This window comes from Mastacembelus armatus, chromosome 1 (assembly GCF_900324485.2).
Source record: "Mastacembelus armatus chromosome 1, fMasArm1.2, whole genome shotgun sequence".
NCBI classification, from domain to species: domain Eukaryota; kingdom Metazoa; phylum Chordata; class Actinopteri; order Synbranchiformes; family Mastacembelidae; genus Mastacembelus; species Mastacembelus armatus.
In genome coordinates this window covers 25,906,658-25,928,278 of record NC_046633.1, presented here as the reverse complement: position 1 = coordinate 25,928,278, position 21,621 = coordinate 25,906,658, and the positions used below count along the sequence as shown (strand labels likewise).

The following is a 21,621-nucleotide window of genomic DNA, read 5'->3' as shown; positions in this document are numbered from 1 at the left end:
GCTAATTATAGACCAATATCCAACCTGCCATTTATTTCTAAAATCCTAGAAAAAGCTGTTGCTAAGCAGCTATCAGACCACTTACACAGGAATGAACTATTTGAAGATTTCCAATCAGGATTTAGAGCACATCATAGTACAGAAACAGCACTGTTGAAAGTTACCAACGATCCTCTCTTAGCCTCAGATAATGGACTTGTTTCGATACTTGTCCTCCTAGACCTTAGTGCAGCATTCGACACCATTGACCACAACATCTTATTACAGAGACTGGAGCATGTGATTGGTATCAGAGGAACAGCGTTAAAGTGGTTCCAATCCTATTTATCGGACAGATTCCAGTTTGTTCATGTCCATGATGAACCTTCCACACGAACAAAAGTTAGTTATGGAGTTCCACAAGGTTCTGTGCTAGGACCGATTCTGTTCACCCTGTACATGCTTCCTTTAGGATATATCATTAGGAAGCACTCTATTAATTACCACTGCTATGCGGATGACACTCAGTTATATCTATCTATTAAACCTGTTAACACAAACCAGTTAACCAGACTTCAAGCCTGTCTAACTGACATAAAGGCTTGGATGACCAGTAACTTTTTACTTTTAAACTCGGAGAAAACAGAAGTCATTATATTTGGGCCTAAAAATCTCAGAAATAACTTTTCTAAAATTATAGCTACTCTAGATGGCATAGCCCTGGCCTCCAGCACTACTGTAAAAAACCTTGGAGTTATTTTTGACCAGGACATGTCCTTTAACTCACACATAAAACAAATTTCTAGAACTGCATTCTTTCACCTGCGCAACATTTCCAAAATTAGGAACATCCTGTCTCAAAATGATGCAGAAAAACTAGTCCATGCGTTTGTTTCCTCAAGGCTAGATTACGGTAACTCATTACTATCTGGATGTCCTAATATCTTAATAAAAAGCCTCCAATTAATCCAGAATGCCGCAGCCAGAGTCCTGACAGGAACTAGCAAGAGAGATCATATTTCTCCTATATTGGCTTCTCTTCATTGGCTCCCTGTAAAATATAGAATAGAATTTAAAATCCTTCTTCTCACATACAAATCCCTTCATAATCAAGCTCCTTCATACCTTAAAGACCTCATAGTACCATATTATCCCAATAGACCACTTCGCTCTCAGAGTGCAGGCCTACTTGTGGTTCCCAGAGTTCTCAAAAGCAGAATGGGAGGCAGAGCCTTTAGCTATCAAGCTCCTCTCCTGTGGAACCAGCTCTCAGCCTGGGTTCAGGAGGCAGACACTCTCTGTACTTTTAAGGCTAGACTTAAAACCTTCCTCTTTGACAAAGCATATAGTTAGGGCTGGCTTCAGGCAACCCTGAACCATCCCTTAGTTAGTTATGCTGCTATAGGCCTAGACTGCCCGAGGACCATCGGTGCACTGAGCTCCCCTACCCTACCCTACCCCCCCCTCCCCCTCTCTCCCACCTCATGTATATTCCACCATTGAATGTTACTAACCTTGTGCTCTCTCTCTCCCCTAGTTTGTGCTCTCTCCCTCCCTCTCTCTCTCTCTCTCTCTGTACCTTCTGCAGGTGTCCCTGGTCCTGGAGCTGTTTATCGCTGATGTGCAGTTACTGGTCCCACCAACCTGCAGTGTCTATTTGTTGTTTATTGTTGCTGTTCTTTTCTCTCTGCTCTATCCACTCACCCCAACCGGTCGAGGCAGATGGCCGCCCAAACTGAGCCCGGTTCTGCTGGAGGTTTTTTTCTTCCGTTAAAGGGAGTTTTTTCCTCTCCACTGTCGCCAAGTGCTTGCTCATAAGGGAATTGTTGGGTTTTTAGTTTTAGTTTTTGTAAAGTGCCTTGAGATGATTTGTATTGTGATTTGGCGCTATACAAATAAAAAAAATAAAAAAAATTGATTGATTGAAGATTCTCTGGTCTGATGAGACCAAGATTGAACTTTTTGGCGTTAATTCTGAGAGGTATGTGTGGAGAAAACCAGGCACTGCTCATCCCCTGTCCAATACAATCCCTACAGTGAAACATGGTGGTGGGAGCATCATGTTGTGGGGGTGTTTTTCAGCTGCAGGGACAGGACGACTGGTTGCAATTGAAGGAAAGATGAATGTAGCCAAGTACAGAGATATCCTGGAAGAAAACCTCTTCCAGAGTGCTCAGGACCTCAGACTGGGCCGAAGGTTCACCTTTCAACAGGACAATGACCCTAAGCACACAGCTAAAATAACAAAGGAGTGGCTTCGGAACAACTCTGTGACCGTTCTTGACTGGCCCAGCCAGAGCCCTGACCTAAACCCAATTGAGCATCTCTGGAGAGACCTGAAAATGGCTGTCCACCAATGTTCACCATCCAACCTAACAGAACTGGAGAGGATCTGCAAGGAAGAATGGCAGAGGATCCCCAAATCCAGGTGTGAAAAACTTGTTGCATCATTCCCAAAAAGACTCATGGCTGTACTAGCTCAAAAGGGTGCTTCTACTCAATACTGAGCACAGGGTCTGAATACTTATGACCATGTGATATTTCAGTTTTTCTTTTTAAATAAATTTGCAAAAATTTCTACATTTCAGTTTTTTTCTGTCAAGATGGGGTGCTGAGTGTACATTGATGAGAAATAAAATGAACTTTTTTGATTTTGGCAAATGGCTGCAATGACACAAAGAGTGAAAAATTTAAAGGGGTCTGAATACTTTCCGTACCCACTGTATATGTGGCCCTGTGATGGACTGGTGACCTGTCCAGGGTGTACCCGTGCCTTCCACCTGAAAGAGATAGGGATAGGCTCCAACAGATCCCCGTGACCCTGGTTAAGGAATAAGGGGGTATAGAAAATGGATGGATGGAAGCTTTGAAGAAATCCTAACAGTCAAAATCCTGCCAATTTGGATGCTTTTATTCATCCCATGGATGCTTTTTATTTTTATTACTTAGGTCTGATTTGTATCCAATTCTCAGTTCTACTGCTCTGGCTATTATCATTTACAGCTGCTACTTGATAATAACGACGACACTCTATAGTTTTGTTACTGTCAACAAATCCCATGAAAACCGCATGCTCCTTGTGGCTTTTTCTGAGATGGGAAATTCCCAGACCAAAGTCCAAATGTCAGTTGCTTTCTATCTTCCCTACGCTGGCTTTGGCACTTATCCACTAGCCCATCCTTTACTTTTTTTTTGCTTGTTTCAAATACAGTTTTTAGCGTCACTTTTCTGAAAAGCTGTGAACTTTTTTTCACAAATGTTAGGCTATTCAGACTAGCATAAATGGTGCATCTGCTGTGGGCTGTTTTTCAGCTGCAAATACCCATTTGCTGCATTAATGAGTCTGTATAGCCGCAAATTGTCAGCAGTGAACAACCATAAAAGCATAAAAGCATCCAAATTGGCAGGAATTTGACTGATAGGATTTCTTCAAAGCTTCCATCCATCCATTTTCTATACCCGCTTATTCCTTAACCAGGGTCACGGGGATCTGCTGGAGCCTATCCCAGCTCTCTTTCGGGTGGAAGGCACGGGTACTGTATGTGGTACTGTAACAAATTACAGCACTCATGTTCATGGCAATGAAGGAACTTGTCACCCAATGGTGTGGCTCATTTGTGTGTTTTTAACATTTCTGAACAACAATGGGAATCTAAGGCACATGGGAATAGAGTATTTCAAGCTTGGGGCAACAAGCACTATAGACTGTTGGCATAAATCATAAAACATCAGCAGACCTTTCTTTTAACCTGTTATTCTATGACATTATCTAGCCATTGTCTTTTGTTTTTGTTTACACAAGCAAGACATCATATTGCATGTTACTTACCTGCAGGTGTTTAACAGTGAAGACCACAGGCTCAGACAGGTAAACCTTGTTGCTCTCCTTGTTAATTGATGCTGTGATGACCGGGGAGTTAACGATAACAGAGTAATTAGGGTAGACCGCTTCACTGTTCAGTTTAACGCTGGCATTTTCTGTGGACAGGTAAGAACCCAAGTTCCTGTACAGGACAAAGGCCATCCTGATCTCACCTGTAAGAACATGGAGCAGGTGCACTTGATAACTGCTGACTAAAATCATGATGTCAGAACCACAATAAATGTGAGAATTGGAGAAAGACTTCAACTGGGAAAAATAGCAGGTGGGCTGGACATTAGACAAGAGAAGAGGAGAAAAAGTGGGGTCAAAGACCTCATATTGTGAGTGAGAATGTGAGATTTCTCCTCTACCGTTTCTGCCATGTTGTTTGAGAGTACTAGCTGACAGCTGGATGGAGTTTCCATGTAGTTCTGACTGAGGGAATGTCAGGTCTGCAAGGTTTCCATCCGTGCTCAGTCTGGCTACTTCTAGTTCTAGAAGACACACACACACGCACACACACACACACACACACACACACACACACACACACACACTAATGTCAGGTTACAGCATAGCACATTACATCAGGATTGTTTTGCAGCCTCTTGTAATAACCATGTTTTCTCACTAAGTGCTTCACGGCAGAACACAAACATGGATCCTAAAGCACTTTCTAGCCTCTCCTACACAAAGAAAATGAAAAAAGATGACATGCATCAAAGTGAAATAACTTGGATTTTTATACTAAAAAGGGAAACAAGGTCTCCAGGCAACTGGTCCAACACGTCAAGGTAGATAATCCAGCCTCTCTCTTGTATTGTGGAAATCTAATTTCAGCATCCACGTTCGTTAGCACATTCCAGATTGCGGCAGTGTAATGTATTAGATAAAGTTTCTAATTAAGGACTAATTATACCTTTGGTGAATCGCTATCTTGTGCTTCTGAGTGATCTGGTGATTTAGACACTGTTTTCATGGTAAAAACAGCTCCCTCATCAAATAAACAACACAAGGCTCAAATTGAAATCAGATTGGAAGAGGATGGGAGGGTGACAGGAAAGTGAATGGAAAAGAAGTTAAGGAGGTCCAGGAGAAGTGCTATGAAGAGGTAAAAAAAAAGGTGTGTAGTCAAAGGACCAGAATGGATAGTAATGGGACAAGAGTGGAAACATTGTGTGGAGAGGACTAGAGCAGAGATAGGCAGAAGGAAGACTGTGTTCTCTCACAGAGTACAACAGAAAGGGCACAAAGGCAAGAGATACTAAGGTATGGGGGAATGGAGATGGAAGCAAAGTGAAGCAAGCAGACATAAACACAGACACTGATATGCAAATACTGGTGGAAAGGAAAAAGAAACCTTGGTTAAATGTTCCTAATTTGCACATGAGTCACATTAAACATTCAAACTATGTTCACACTCACACACACCATTAACACACCAACCCATACACACACATCCACACCCACACACAGTGGTGGGGTATCAAAACACGCTGAGTTTAATCTAATTAAAGCATCCTTGTCATGACAATCCTCCTCCTTAGAAACACAATTGTTCATTATCGTTATCACACATGCATTCTGCTACTGCTGTGTTATCCCTTCAAATCACTGTTTTGGTTCTAATAATAACACTATTTATTCATCTGCCTGATACTGCATCTACCACACAGTCACACACATAATCTAACACAATAATATCACCAACAGTAGCTGCAGCGGTTTGTTTTAAACACAAATAATTAATTCTTGCCACTCACCCTTCTCTGAAAGATATGTAAAAACAAATAGGAGGGGGGCTTAAAATGTGCAAGGAGAAGAGTAGAGATGAAGGAGAAGAAGAAAGAGAAGTGGGGAAGAAAGAATAAAAAAGAGATGAGAGGTGGTATGAGGCCAGTTATAAATAAAAGTGAGAGATAATCACAGTGGATCTGCCTACTGGATTAGCTGGGAGGGAAGATTAACGGCACAAAAAGAAGAGAAATACGGAGACAAATTTTTCCACAAAAAGATGATTTCCTGTTTTAAGTTCTAGCCTACAGTACATCTTGATGACTGTTTATGTAACCACATTTATGTGGTGTGTTCAGGAGTGAGAAAATTGGAGCAGATACAAGTCTGAAATTATGTAAGGTGAAACTGTGTAGCATGGCAGTTGTACTTATAATCAAGCAAACACATAACAAAGTCATGTTGTAATGGCTGAGTTAGTGAAATCCTATCAGTCTGTCTTGATTACAAATGTTATCACCACATTGTGTGACTTTCTCTCATTGTGAGTGTGTACCAGTGTGAAAACATCTCATCATTTAATATTCAGCATGCACTCATCCAGTCTTCAACTTTACTCCTCAGCTTCAGTTTTCTCGTTTTCCTGCTCCTCCTCCATGACTTCACATTTCTGACTGACTAATTGAATCATAATGGGCGAATGATTTGTAGGAAGTTTTGAAAAAATAAAATCAAATGTAAAGGAGGTTTATCAAGGACAAGATACACTCATCCAACTCATTGGTCTGGAGTAGATGCCACGATGGATCACTAATGTATAATCATCTATAGGTGTAGGCAAAGAGAGGTTTGTTGCTCTCAAATCTTTTTGCCTTTTTCTATGGCCCATGTTGACAGGATCAGTAGGAGAAGATGAAAAGAGATGATAGAAGGAGAATGAGAGAGTAGAGGACAGTGATGTGCACAATGTGCACAATAACCAGCTTTGTTCTGCTTTATCAATTTTGCCTACAAGTGGAAGGGAGAAAATAAATGGAAAAATAAATAAAAAAAAAATATTGTCTGTGCAAACATCTCATCCCTACTTTACAAGCCTCAAGGCCATTTTTTCCATGTGTTTTGTTAGAGGAGAAATGGGCCTTTGTGGATTTAAACCTTCAAAGCCTCTCATATTTGGCCTTTCCATCATGACCTGTCTTTGACAGATTTACATGCCTGCTCTCCACAACAGGACGGGCATGCAGAAGCTGTAACTAGTCTATTGTACTTTATTATGTGAATACTACCAAAACTTTCATCTGGTCCTGGAATCATCCGCCCACCTCACACGCTTGGTGAGATATGAGCCCTTGAATACTTCCAAATTCTCATCTATGACACAACCAATAGATGAGAATTTGGAATTTCTTGGTTCCCTTATATATCCTCATGACTTGTATGTAGAGTGATGCAACTGCTCTGCATTGATCCAAGAATCTACAAGCGTCCATTTGTTCCTGGAATCAACCGCGCACTTCCAACACTCGTTTAGATACGAGCCCTTGAAGTATTTCCAAATTCCCACCTATGACACAGCCAACAGACAACTTTTTGACAGGACATCAGCTGCCTATTGTAATTGGTCTCCTTGTTTAAGTAATAAAGACAGGAGCACTTTGTAGCTTGGCCGTAAGCTAGAAAACTGTTTTATTTCTTGAGGTGCCCCCAATTTGCTGAATACAGTACACTTCTTCATATTTATTTTGCACATTCTTTAAAACAAGTCCAGATGTTATGGCAGTCCTTTTGTACTGCACACCTGCTACTGTGTAATGCAGATGTGTATGAAAGATATGAATCTGTGTTGTTGTAGATAAACAGAATTTTTTGCTTCTGCACAAAACAGTTCAATTTTGATTGAGATAATTAGATTTTGATAATTTGATAAATAATTCACATTTTGGCTGTACAACACTGTCATCCTTAACATCTCTTAAATGTTTAATCTTATAACTGATTGTTTTGTTAATTCACACACAATTTATACATTTGACAGAATAAATTAACCAGTACTGCACTCAGAATATTAAACATTTACATCTCGTCTTCTTAAAGGCCCAGTCATAAAAATGTCTGTAGAAAAAATTAGTGTCATCAGGAAAACTACAGAGCAGCTTAAACTTGCATGTCTTTTAACTTCAGAATACATTACAGCAAGTGTACTTCAGAGAGTTTAGTGAGTTTATCCATTATGCAAAATATGTCATAGTATTTTACTTTTGGCTACTTCTTTGTCTCCACCTCATAAGCAATTAAACAGTGGCTTTAATCTGCTCCACATTCATGCCCAGCCATGTCCATTCACATATAGTTTGTGTGTGTGTGTGTGAGAGAGAGAGAGAGAGAGAGAGAGACAGACAGACATATGAAGACTACATATGAAGGATGATGTTATTTTTAAGGCAATGCTTTCCTAATTTGTATTATAAAACATAGATCTGAAGAGGTGGGTTTACTAATCTCTGATCTCAGCATTGCCTCTTACTATGATATTATATCATATTAGATCTTTAGTAGCCTGAGCTGGTTTTATGTTGTTATAAGATCTGTAAAAAAAAAAACAGAAGGAAAGAAAACCTAGTGCAATCTAAGAAATCTAAGAACCAAATTCTATGAGAAAAAGGGCTAGTTTTAGAAACTACTTGTATTCAAGTAAAATCAACAAAATGTACAAATACTTTTGTTCCAGCTGAGCAGTACTTTGCACTTCTACTGCTACAATTCAACACCTGAGACGTGCCCAGTCAAGCCACAGCCTCCAACACTTGGCCACTGTGCCAATTCACCGGAGCAAACAGAGATTAGGTGCCTTGCTTGAGGCCATCTCAACAGGTTCCTTGACAGTTATGAAGTCCAACTGACTTTACAGGCTGGGAAGGAACCAAAAAAAATTTACTCACGGATGTTGTCAGTGGTCTCCTGAACAGTGTCAGTCTTGAGGAGGTTGTCAGCTAGCATGAATGCCCCAGTCTCCACAGTGTCGAGGAGCAGAGTGGCCGAGTGCAGCTGCTCACTGGTGGGCAGCTCTCTCCACGCTGTCTGTGCTCGGGGCTGAAGCAAATTATTCACGGTCTCCACCATAGCCTGGGGCGGCAGTAGAAACAGGGAGGTCACATGGAGGAAGTTAATGTTAACACTCAGCCAATGATGTTAATGTGACAATAAATGCAAACCCATTCATAGTACAAATAACATTGCTGCACCATAACTACTGAAGACAGCAGTATGGGATGCAACAGTGAGAATGCAGTGGCTTTTCATTTATCATGTTGATAAATCATGACAAGAAATGTTAACAATGCAAATGTGGCATTCCCATGCAGACATAACAAAAGCTAAAACACAGAAGCTGAAATAAAAAGGAAAGTACATTTTTAAAGTTGTACTCCACTATACTTTTTAAACGTTCATTACCAAAGTTCAAAATTCTCTTTATAAACTGTTGTGATAGAAAATCCATCACAGATGTTATGAAAATCAAGCTAAGCTAATTAGCTGATTGCAATCACCATGAGTCTACACCCCCAAACCTGGCTCAGTTTTTTTTCTTTTTTTTAAATAAACAGTCTTATCTTTGAGTTCGAAAACTTGGTCTTGAGTGTCTAAGAAGAAATTGGAGTTTTGTCGGATAATGTCTACTGGGCAGAACAGTTTTGAATCCAAAAATATTACCAAAGTAAGGAAAGAAGAGTTGGCTCACATGGACGAAATGTTCTCTCTGAAACAATACTTATTTTGTCTCCAGTTCACATTCCTTTATGCTCTTAAGAAATCACCTCCTCATTTTCAGACAAGAGCACCATACATACGCAGACACACACAACTTAAGAAATCCTGAGAGGAATAAAGAAACAGAGAGAAAAGGAAGCCAGTGAAGATGGAGAGAAGAACTGGAAAGTCATGGGAGAGTGATACAACAGTCCACTGAGTCTGTGGTGACAGGCATCCACTGGGAACAAGGGAGGGGGAAAAGCGAACACAGGTGCTATGAAACACACACACACCTTGCACGTCTCTGTCTCGTTATTTTCTCTTTCTGTTGCTGTGATTGTAAACCACCTTTCCCACTAATGCACTCTCATCCCTCATTTATCTTTTGCTCTTTCAGTACTCCTCTCTGGAGGAGGGCGGATGAGAAAGTGGAAAAAAGAATACAGGTGCCATTACACTAGCAAATGGGGTCTCCAGTGAGGAATTGCAAGGGCACAGAGGAAGAGCAAGAGACATCAGTTATATTGGCATTCACACATCAGCCATTTGACTTCCTCCCTGCCCCTTTCACTCAGGGGTAGGGCGAAATAAAAGACCAGGAGGGAGGAGGATAAACAGAGATTGTTGAGAAATCAAGAGTGTGTTTTTGTGGTGTGTGTGTGCGTTAGGGAATCACTCATATGAGTGCTGAGGGCATATTCAATTCAATTCAATTCAATTTTATTTGTATAGCGCCAAATCACAATACAAATCATCTCAAGGCACTTTACAAAAACTAAAACTAAAATCCCAACAAATCCTTTATGAGCAAGCACTTGGCGACAGTGGAGAGGAAAAACTCCCTTTAACGGAAGAAAAAACCTCCAGCAGAACCGGGCTCAGTTTGGGCGGCGATCTGCCTCGACCGGTTGGGCTGAGCACATGCTGCGTGCAGTTGGCCTCTGGAATTACAAATAATCCCACTTGTTTATTTTTGGGGCTGTGATATCCACATGCAGATACAATTTATTGTTCACGTGAAATAGTTGCTTAGTCAACAAGCTAATATGGAAATATTATGTGCACTTTTAGTGCTAACAGCTAATTAGTTGGGAAGCATTTGCATTGGATGAATTTGGGAGGGCTACATGTAAACAAAAACTAATTAATCTACTGCTTCAGCAAACAACACGACTAAGCAGTGGATATGAAACACACATACACCAGCAAATCTGTCTCTCCATCATTTGACTGACTGTGACAGGAGACTACAAGCCTAAGTACTTCTTTAAACAAAGATTCAGGTGTACACCAAATTAGATTGTGTTTTCTGCAGTTTTCTGTTTATTTATATTCCTTGTGATAACCTATGCTCACCAAAATAATTGCTGAGATTGGGGAACATTAACAAGGGGAAGAAGTGGTCCAATCTATTTGGGGTTTAGATGGTTGGATTAAAAAAAAGAAATTTGAAAACATCTCCTTGTCTTGGAAATGATTACAATATTTTCTGACTTTTTAGCCCTAATGAATAATAAACTAATCAAAAATAATCACCAGATCGACCAATAATAAAACTATTCATTTGTAGCTACCATTAACCAACCTAACAAACTGCCATGTTATCCAAACCACTATGTTTTGCAGGTAAAACAGATAATGAAAACACCTGCACAGTTAAGCTACATGCAATAGGCTGGAGAAATTCTAACTAGAAGAATGGTCTACAAATGCATAACAGATCTTTAGAAAGAGTTTGGCTAGTAACTGAATTTTTTCTCTCTCATTTTCTCTTTCAAATAGGTTTGGCTGACCTTGTTAAAAACCTGTATTCTTGTTTGACTTCACATATTTCTTATCACTTTTCTTTTTAGCAATGTCACCATACTCCCATTAACTAACTTGGAAAGCACAATATTAATATCAGTCATAGTGAAACCCACGAAAATCAGAATCCCTACATTTCATTTGAACTCGTTGTACTGTGTAAATAAAAGGACCACAAAGATTTTGAGGGTGTGTATGAGTCAGTCCATATGCGCTGATACGCATTCCATACACAGAGTCTGTGGGTGTATTTGTTTAGTGCATAGCGTATAAGCTATGGGGAATGTGCACTCCTGGGTTTGCTGCCATTAAAATGTTTGTGTGTGTGCGTGTGTGAGGGTTAGCACAAGGGGCTAGGAGAAGCATTGCAGTACATCATTCTGCTCCACTTGCTTTACAGTAGCAGGCCATGCAGCAGATAGAGACAGAGGAGACAATGCTCTGTATGCATGACAGATATGACAGTTGTGGCACTGCTTTCCATTCACTTATGCTGGTGATGCAGCTCTCAAACATTCACTTTGATGGGTTTCTGATAATCCCTCCTTTCTACTCTCATTAAACTTTTCATTGCATTTTATTGAACTTTTGATTATCTTGCATTTTCAATTTCATATATTTTTTTCACTGAAATTTAATTTGCTGGCTGTAAGATCTGTATCTGTAGAGGAGAGAGTTAGCTAAGGAGAAGAAGGAGTGTCATTTCCTTGAGGTCCACACATCAGAAAGCCAAAGATGGAATATATGTGTTTGTGTGTGCAGAGGTGGGTGGGTGTTGTGGGTGTGCCTGTAAGGTCTGGTGCCGTTGGTGACATTTCTATCTGCACAAGTACGAGGACTTGAGGGCTAAAATGGAGACAGGTTTTTTTAGGGGTCTTCAAAGAGTGAAAAGACTCTGCAGAGACAGATAAGGATGTCGTTTGTGTGTGTTTGTGTGTGTATGTGTGAGACTATGTATTATAGAGTAGGCATGGGTATGTGTGTGCATGTGCATACTGCATGCACACAGACACACACACACACCAGTAAATGGGGCAGAAGTGAAATGCTTTGAAGCGTTGGGGTAATCCAGCGTAAACAGCAGCGGTAAGACAGACTAGAGCTGGGCTGCTCTTCTACTCGCAGCTACACAAGGGGTACGTACACATGTGTATGTATACAAATATGCACAGCAGGACACACTCTGAAATGATGGAGTTAGGATGTTAGAAGTATGGGAAGGAGTGAAAGTAGAGTAAAGAATAGATTTTTTTTTTCTTATTTACTTGGCTGAGCTCTGAGAAAGTGCATGTTTTGAAAATGTTTTCGTCAGAGAATCAGGTCTGTCAGTTGTTGTTGGAAATTGTCTTCCATGGCAGGATGAGTTTGCAGCTAAATCAGGCTTTAAATTCACAGCATACCATGTTTTGACATGTCATCTATAAATACATTTCAAATTAGACATTGTCATTGAGCATCACTGTCTCCTCACTGCCCCCTGTATTGTTTTCCTCTTTTTCTCACATTACATTTCAGATTCTGTGACTCTGGTCCACCCCACGCTATCTCTCATTCTATCTTGCTGACTCTACCTCCCTCTATCAATCCACCCTACAGCATCAAAGCTTCTCCACACCACCAACTTCATCATGAATAAATTGCCAATTTAGTATACATGAAACGAGTCCCCAGTTCCCCAAACGAAGTGAGGGAGGAGGAGACATGAAGTGTGAGAGGCAGAGTGAACACAGAGCGAGAAAGAGGGAAAGTCAAAAAGAAAGGGAGAGAGAGAATTCAATTATTTTTTTGTCTCTATTAAGAACCCAAACCTCCTGCCCACTCTCCACACTTGGCAATTAGTGCTGTAGATAATTAACGAGGACAGGGCAGCACCACGCCACATCCCTAATCACGCACATTTCTATCTGGCAGAGTAAGGGACTGTTTGTATAATTTTGTTTCACATTACTAAGACTAATTATATAATCGATCATGCACAGCCCCCTGCAGCACCCAAGGTGTGTGGTGGAAAATCTTTGATTTTAACCTGTAACTAGCTGTCTGAAACCAATGACTCTTGGTAATACAACGTATATTGACTTAACCATTGATGAAAAAAATATTTACATATTTGTGGTGTGCTTGTGTGTGAGTCAGCTTGCATATATTCCTAAGCCATGTTCTATGATGTGACATTGCTCACTGGTGCTGACATTAAGACTTTTCAGGAGAGTGAAAAAAGCCTACATCAGGAGAAAAAGACCTGGACCATCAAGGGTGCATGTGTGTCGAGGTGGGGTTGGGGGGGCAGTGAGAAAAACCGAGATGTCGCAGTCTGCCTACAGCACACAGATGAGGAAGGTGGGGTCCTTTGATGTTCTGAATAGCTATTTCAGTTGACCAGAAATATGCCTAAATAATGTTAGATTTTCTGTCAATGCTGTGAGCCCATGGCACCAACAACATAAGCAAACTAACAAGGACGAAAAATGAATTAATATCAAGACACAAGCACAAGTTGGTATTATTTTTAAGGCACTAAGGCCCTGATCAAGCAATATGCAACAAAATATCCATCATGCTCAGTTCTTTCTTTCTGATACAGCAGCAGAGAGACATTTCATTGAATAGAGATGGATAGCAAGTCATTTGGTTCCAGGCAGTCCTGTTTACAATTCTGCAGACAGGACGGCAAAACAGATGAGCTATTATTGATATTGATCATGGCATCTTATCAGTACCATTGATGAATGCAAAAAAAAGTCAAACTAAACACAAAGGAATGTCAGCCAACCCTTTGAGGAGACTAAAACTTTCTTAGCAGACACTGGTGGATAGTTACAGCTTAATTAATGATTGCCCTCCTCAAAGGATTGGGATGCAAATCATAAGACAACTGCTGCAGCATAGAATTAGAATTCTACATACAGCATTGTGATCACACACAAGCTTGCTTGGCAGATTACATGCTGAGTGTGAAGAAAAGAAAAAAAACAAATTACAAAAAACAAGTGGGACTATGGTGTGGCAAAGTAATCAACAATACCAGGAAGCGGAAATACCTGTGTGAAAAACCTGCACGACCTTTCTCTCTTCTGAAGCTGCAAATTTAAACAATTCAGCTGTTAGCGATGTAACACCCCTCAATCAAACACACATATACACATTCAGACGTAAAAAGCCAGGCACACACTCTTCATTAACATTGCACAAAGCCACACATTTGGTGACAGAAATAAATAAAATAAATAAATTCTCCTCACTTGCCACCTTTTTTGTCATTCATTCTTTTATAATTGTCTTTCTACCTCTTTTTCCTACTCTTCCTTTCCTTTTTCTTCCAGATTGTCTTCATAATTTCCCATGTTTCTTAATTTCCTTTTTTACTCATTCTCTGTATCTACTGTCAAATTAACTCATAGCTTTAATTACTATTCAACTTGTTTGTGATTTATCATATTTGATTTCCTAACAAAATAGCATAATAAGCTGATATATTACTCAATTATGTATTATGTAATACTAAGTCATTATTACTATAAAGAGAAAAGCTTTTCCTCTTCAATCGAGAAGTTTTTTTTTTTTACAAACACCACCTTTGACAGGCAACTTGGACAACAGCACAACAGAGATTAATTTATTCTGTTTACACAAGCTCCTGTATGTACTAACTTTACACAAATAAACGAATTACTACTGTGATAGACAAAAAAGGCAGATAGGGACAGAGAAAATAAAGCTGACATAATGACTCAGAAGCTAAAGCTAAAACAAAGTCAGTGACTGTATAAGAGGTGTCAGCAGCTGACAATCTGGCTGCTAAACCCCGCCTATCACTGTTGACCTCAGCAGAAACAATCAAGAAACAGTCTGCCATCCATTCAGTCAGTCAATTAGCCTACCAAGCCAGCCAGTCAGCCATTCCCCAATGATTTAAGTCACTTTAATTGAATGTCTACATGAACAAAGTACAGAACGGAATTTGTTTCTTGTCTGCTTCTGTAGTAAAACAGATTCTTTGCATGCACTGGATCAGGTTTCCATTAATGTAATCTTGAAGTAAGCACTGCAGCCTGCTTGTCCACAGCATCTTCATAGCTGTAGCTCAAAGACTGAACTTCATTAAACTGTGCGCTATGATGTAAAGCATGTCCCAACCACTGCATGTGTTTTCACAATGTTTTAATGAGAATAACTCCCATGGGTAGTCAGAGTTTTATTAAATTTCAGTCCTCATCTTAAAAGAGTTGTGGAACCTTACCAAAGACTGACAGCAGCTATCTGTCACCCATAATGTTGAGCAAAAGTTACAAAGACGTACACGCAGAAGTGGATAAAATGTCTTTTCTAATCCCTGAGGAATGGGTGTAAGACAGAAACACTAACCACTGATGTTATTAATCTTTCTGGTAACTCTAAGGAGCCCCTCTGTCTCCCTTTTCTCTCCCTTGTCCCTCTTTCTCTTAATTTTTGCTATTTACATTACATCCTTCCCCAAACGTGTCTCACTAAGTCACTCACTATATACTGACACTGCAACATAAACAATTATCAAGGCAGTACCTTAGTGAGGCTGCGGGCAGCGCTGTCCTTGCCGCCAGGGGTGAGGTTCCTGAGCTGGACGTCCAGCAGTTCAACCAGCTGGGCCATGGCCCGCACTGTGGATGGTACATCACCAGGACGCAGAACCCCTTTGGTCTGCTCTGCCAACTCCCGGGCCACAATCGCCGCAGTCTCACCAGACCGGAGCTGGGAACCAAACAGGGTGACGGTGGTGAAATAATGAAGTTAAAGAGAGTAAGAAGTGAATTCAGATGAAGTGTGAAGGGAAGAGAAATATGGGAAGAGAAAAAGTGAGTGAAGAGTAGCAGTGAGACCGACGATGGAGTTGGAGAAATGAAAGGCCAGAAGAGGAAGGTAGAACATAGAGTGAGAGAGAAGCAAATGTGGAGAAATGACATGAGCAAGGAAGTAATGTGGTGGCGTAGAAAAAATAGTGCACAGGTCAGTGAAGGGGCAAGAGAAATCCAGTATTTCATAAACACATTTAAGAGCACTTTACAGAAATAACTCCAAATTTAGCACCTATGCTGCAATGCTGCTTTCACAGGGACTATTTTTTTATGTTTTATGACAACAGAAAAAAGCTGAAAACTGAAATTGTAGTAAATTACTAGGCTAGCACATTCCAGAATAAAAGTATGTAGAAAATAAATTTCAAAATACAATAATACAATTGATTCAATGCAATTCAATCAAGTCAATTCAGTCTATCTATTCTATAATATTATATATATATATATATATATATAATTGCTCACACATATTATAGACTGAATATATGCATATACAGTGGGTACGGAAAGTATTCAGACCCCTTTAAATTTTTCACTCTTTGTGTCATTGCAGCCATTTGCCAAAATCAAAAAAGTTCATTATATTTCTCATTAATATACACTCAGCACCCCATCTTGACAGAAAAAAACTGAAATGTAGAAATTTTTGCAAATTTATTAAAAAAGAAAAACTGAAATATCACATGGTCATAAGTATTCAGACCCTTTGCAGTGACACTCATATTTAACTCACATGCTGTCCATTTCTTCTGATCCTCCTTGAGATGGTTCTGCTCCTTCATTGGAGTCCAGCTGTGTTTAATTAAACTGATTGGACTTGATTAGGAAAGGCACACACCTGTCTATATAAGACCTTACAGCTCACAGTGCATGTTAGAGCAAATGAGAATCATGAGGTCGAAGGAACTGCCCAAGGAGCTCAGAGACAGAATTGTGGCAAGGCACAGATCTGGCCAAGGTTACAAAAGAATTTCTGCAGCACTCAAGGTTCCTAAGAGCATAGTGGCCTCCATAATCCTCAAATGGAAAAAGTTTGGGACGACCAGAACTCTTCCTAGACCTGGCCGTCCAGCCAAACTGAGCAATCGTGGGAGAAGAGCCTTGGTGAGAGAGGTAAAGAAGAACCCAAAGATCACTGTGGCGGAGCTCCAGAGATGCAGTAGGGAGAAGGGAGAAAGTTCCACAAAGTCAACTATCACTGCAGCCCTCCACCAGTCGGGGCTTTATGGCAGAGTGGCCCGACGGAAGCCTCTCCTCAGTGCAAGACACATGAAAGCCTGCATAGAGTTTGCCAAAAAACACATGAAGGACTCCCAGACTATGAGAAATAAGATTCTCTGGTCTGATGAGACCAAGATTGAACTTTTTGGCATTAATTCTAAGCGGTATGTGTGGAGAAAACCAGGCACTGCTCATCCCCTGTCCAATACAATCCCTACAGTGAAACATGGTGGTGGGAGCATCATGTTGTGGGGGTGTTTTTCAGCTGCAGGGACAGGACGACTGGTTGCAATTGAAGGAAAGATGAATGTAGCCAAGTACAGAGATATCCTGGAAGAAAACCTCTTCCAGAGTGCTCAGGACCTCAGACTGGGCCGAAGGTTCACCTTTCAACAGGACAATGACCCTAAGCACACAGCTAAAATAACAAAGGAGTGGCTTCGGAACAACTCTGTGACCGTTCTTGACTGGCCCAGCCAGAGCCCTGACCTAAACCCAATTGAGCATCTCTGGAGAGACCTGAAAATGGCTGTCCACCAACGTTCACCATCCAACCTAACAGAACTGGAGAGGATCTGCAAGGAAGAATGGCAGAGGATCCCCAAATCCAGGTGTGAAAAACTTGTTGCATCATTCCCAAAAAGACTCATGGCTGTACTAGCTCAAAAGGGTGCTTCTACTCAATACTGAGCACAGGGTCTGAATACTTATGACCATGTGATATTTCAGTTTTTCTTTTTTAATAAATTTACAAAAATTTCTACATTTCTGTTTTTTTCTGTCAAGATGGAGTGCTGAGTGTACATTAATGAGAAATAAAATGAACTTTTTTGATTTTGGCAAATGGCTGCAATGACACAAAGAGTGAAAAAGGGGTCCTCCTTGACTCCTTGATAGGGGTCTGAATACTTTCACTGTATATACATATACATAATGCACATACACACAGCACACATACATATATACATATAGAGTATCTTTATAAAATCTTTCAGACCTCAAAATGTGTTAGGATTAACAAATGAAAATGGATGCGTGGCCTAAATCATTCCTTGTTGTTAGTGAGTCTTACGTGATAAACTGCTGTAGGATTATATCTATTGCACATATCCATAAACTTGAGTTCAAAGGGAGCCATGAGGGCCAACAGCAGCCTTCAGACTTACTTTCTGCATGATGTGGTTGACCCAGGGCGATGTGCAGTTGCTGAGGTCAGGGCCTTGGGGATCCCAGTAGCCCAAATGGGCCATGCACACGTACGTTGCCACGCCTGCAAGACAAGGAAAACAAACAGGGTAAGACAGCGCTGACATTCAGCTGCAGACATGAAGACTCCTGAGGTGCCTAGCAAGTACAATGTGTGTGCATGGTGTGCGTGCAGATGCTGTTTGGAGGACTGAAGAATCATCTTTGTCATGTGAGCTGACTGATTAAAATAGGCAAAATTGTCCTAAGGAACTGTGTGTGTGTGTGCGTGTGTGCGTGTGTGTGTGTGTGTGTGTGCTGCAAGAATATATACTACTGGTCCAAAGCATTTTTACAGGGAAATATATGCTCCAGCAGATCCCTGTGACCCTGAATACAGCAGGACGGTAAAGATAATAGATGTAAGACACTGCCAAATCACCTACTGATACAGCAGTGCTGTGTAAAAAAGTTTATTCCTCATCACTGGCTCTTCTCTGCATTGTGGTACTTTTAAATTTCATTTTAGGCCCCTGCTCTTTATAATATCATTTGATTCTCTAGAGTTATTATCATGATCACATGACTGTTGTACAGTATCTATTAATTTAATTATAATTTGTATTAATTGCAAAGTCAGTCTGATTTATTTATGGAGCACATTTTAAAAACTGTAGTGTTTTAAAAACAAGGTAAAAAACAAAAATTATTTAACAATAATTAAATTTCAAAGGTCAACATAAATTAACTTGACAGCTACTATCTATGTACTCACAATAGTAAGTAGGTATTAAAAATTTGGTGATCCAATTTCAATATTAACATGTTTACCGAGGATGTGTTTTTGCTCCTTATCAACATAAGGAACATTTTTTTAGTATTTTCTATTTAACTCTAATTTTTCATTCTTACATTTATATTTAAGAGCATTTACATTTTACCAAGAGCTGCACAAAAAATCAAAAGGCATAAAATAGACAAGTAGCAAACAAACAAAAAAATCTAACTACAGAAAAACACACAACACTGGACAAAAATTTTTTTTGCACCCTGAACATCCAGTCCAACTAATTGGTCTAAAGGTTCCACTGTCCAGTTGTCTGTGGCAACTCCTTACCCAGTGTCCCGACAGGGCAGGGCTGCTTGGCTGTCTGGCCTTGTTGTGTCCGGGGCCATGATATGTCGGCCGTCAATCTTGGACTGCAGAAATCTTGTGGAGGTATAGCAGGAGGCTGTGGGACTACTGGAGGGACCTGTACTGGTGGAGAACGTCCTCCAGCTTTTTGGTTAGTGTCTGGAATCTGATTGGTGTCAGATGACGAACCACCAGCAGGAACCAGGACTGGCTGGCGAACTGTGGTTGTGGTTTGGTAACGCTGTCCGGGGGAGGTGGTAAGGAGAGGTCTTGGGGTGGTGTAGTAGGGAGGTGAACGAGTGGTTGTGCGGCTGGTGGATGTAGAAGAGGAACCTCCGCCCCCAATTGGACCTCCTCCTCCTCCCCCTCCTCGATTAGGAGGGATAATGGGAGGTGGACGAAAGTCTGAAAAGAGGAGAAAAAGGAGATGTTTACTTTTATTTAAATTCACAAAATCACAGTGCCTGGGTTTTTAAACTAAGCTGCAGGATTCAAAGTGTGTTGGACAGATTTGTGGGTCCCAACATGACTGGAGTGTACATGTTTTTATGAGCCCTGAATGCCAGTGCAAAAGTTCACATGTAAGAATAACAGAGCATAAAATAAATCAGTCAATCAATAAATAAGGATTCTGATAAAGCAACCCATCTGTATCATCACAGAGTGCTATGAGTAATGACCTACAAGTGCAAATTATATTATATTAACACACATAAGCACACATACAGGCATTCATTTACACTGCTCCAAATAGTTTTGACAGGGAGTAGCTCATGTTTCTGATGGCTTCCCAGTGCTGCAGCCCTTGTCAAGCAGTCATACAGCATGACTGATCTTTGTGGGTTCATTCTTGTTATCATCAGTTACTTCCAAGGTGAGAACATGTTTCCAAACAATTAAGTATTCAATAGTATACAACTGTTATTACAGAACAACATAATGTAAATACACCTACTAAAGCAGCCCATAAATGCCATAATGTAAAAATGTAAAAACAAACAAACAAACCAACTGTTATATCCTGCAAGCTTTCACAAGGTTACCAGTGTTTTCTATGGGGATTTTACACAGTAGTGGTTCTTGCTACCTAACCTGGTACAAAAAACATTCTTTTAATGTCATGCATGATTCATAACACAGTGACATCACCAGAGGCAGAAAGGCCACTTAAATTCATAAGTCTTTTATTGTCAATATTTGATTGTAAAAAGACTCAATTATTTACAATGACCCTATTAGGGGGCAGAAATAAAGAATAAATGAATCATTTGAAATACAGACAGGAAGAGAGCATGTGTTTGTGTCACTGTGTGACTCTGACTGTTAACCTCCCAATGCTTTAAAACGCATATTTACGCAAATCAGTATTGCAGGATGAAAATGGTGTAGCTGGAAATATTTATTTCCTGTTTTTCTTCACTTTTCTTTTGAGTTATTTTATTTGTCTCAAATTCTATGAAATGTTGCATGATGTGAAATATATTTTCTAAAGGTTTATGTTTTCTTAGATATTATTTAACAAAGCGGGGACTAGCTTGATCTGTCACTGTGAACATTTTATCACTTGATGTAAATTATATGCAAAATCATTTTCATAATTTGTAATTACAGAAAACAAACTAACAACCGGTGGATTAAATTGAAACTTGCAGAAAATCCATATTGTGCTAATTAGTATGGACATATCCAAATGTTATTTGTATTTATTATAATGTAAAAGTTTTATTCTTTTACACCTTGTTCTGGGTATTATAGACTAAATATACTTTGCTTGTAGGCCTCTACAGCTATTTTTGAGATCATCCTTATTAAAAAATGTATTGTGTATTTCCTGAAGTACACATAAAGGCAAGTGCACAAATAGTGAGACAGACCGAAATATAAATTCTTACTATTTCATGTTATGCCATTTTCACAACAGAAATATCTACTTTATAATATCAGTTAGCCATTTGATGAATTTATTCTACGCACAGTAAGAAAACTCTTATACTCAACCCAGAAATAGCTGAGCCTGGCTGAGCTTGTCTAAAAAAGACTTTCCTCCATCTCCATACTGACCAGAAACTATGAGTCAATGTATTGACATCACTCTACATGATTTCTAGGAAATG

The 21,621-nt window shown here is 39.9% G+C and overlaps 1 protein-coding gene across 7 annotated transcripts in view; it reads right to left on the bottom strand.

Annotated features, from left to right (window-relative positions):
* The window catches only part of adgrl3.1 (adhesion G protein-coupled receptor L3.1), a 130,932-nt gene that overhangs the window by 26,733 nt on the left and 82,578 nt on the right, over positions 1-21,621 (bottom strand). For 5 of the 7 annotated variants that reach the window (XM_026303337.1, XM_026303345.1, XM_026303342.1 and 2 more), the window contains 7 exons: positions 19,490-19,912; positions 18,354-18,457; positions 15,674-15,859; positions 14,173-14,211; positions 8,515-8,698; positions 4,213-4,335; positions 3,809-4,014 (listed from right to left, as the gene is read on the bottom strand). In XM_026303337.1, coding sequence (XP_026159122.1) covers positions 3,809-4,014; positions 4,213-4,335; positions 8,515-8,698; positions 14,173-14,211; positions 15,674-15,859; positions 18,354-18,457; positions 19,490-19,912 — 1,265 coding nt within the window. The remainder of the gene's footprint in view (positions 1-3,808; positions 4,015-4,212; positions 4,336-8,514; positions 8,699-14,172; positions 14,212-15,673; positions 15,860-18,353; positions 18,458-19,489; positions 19,913-21,621) is intronic. The other 2 variants (XM_026303341.1, XM_026303344.1) reach the window with 1 other exon arrangement.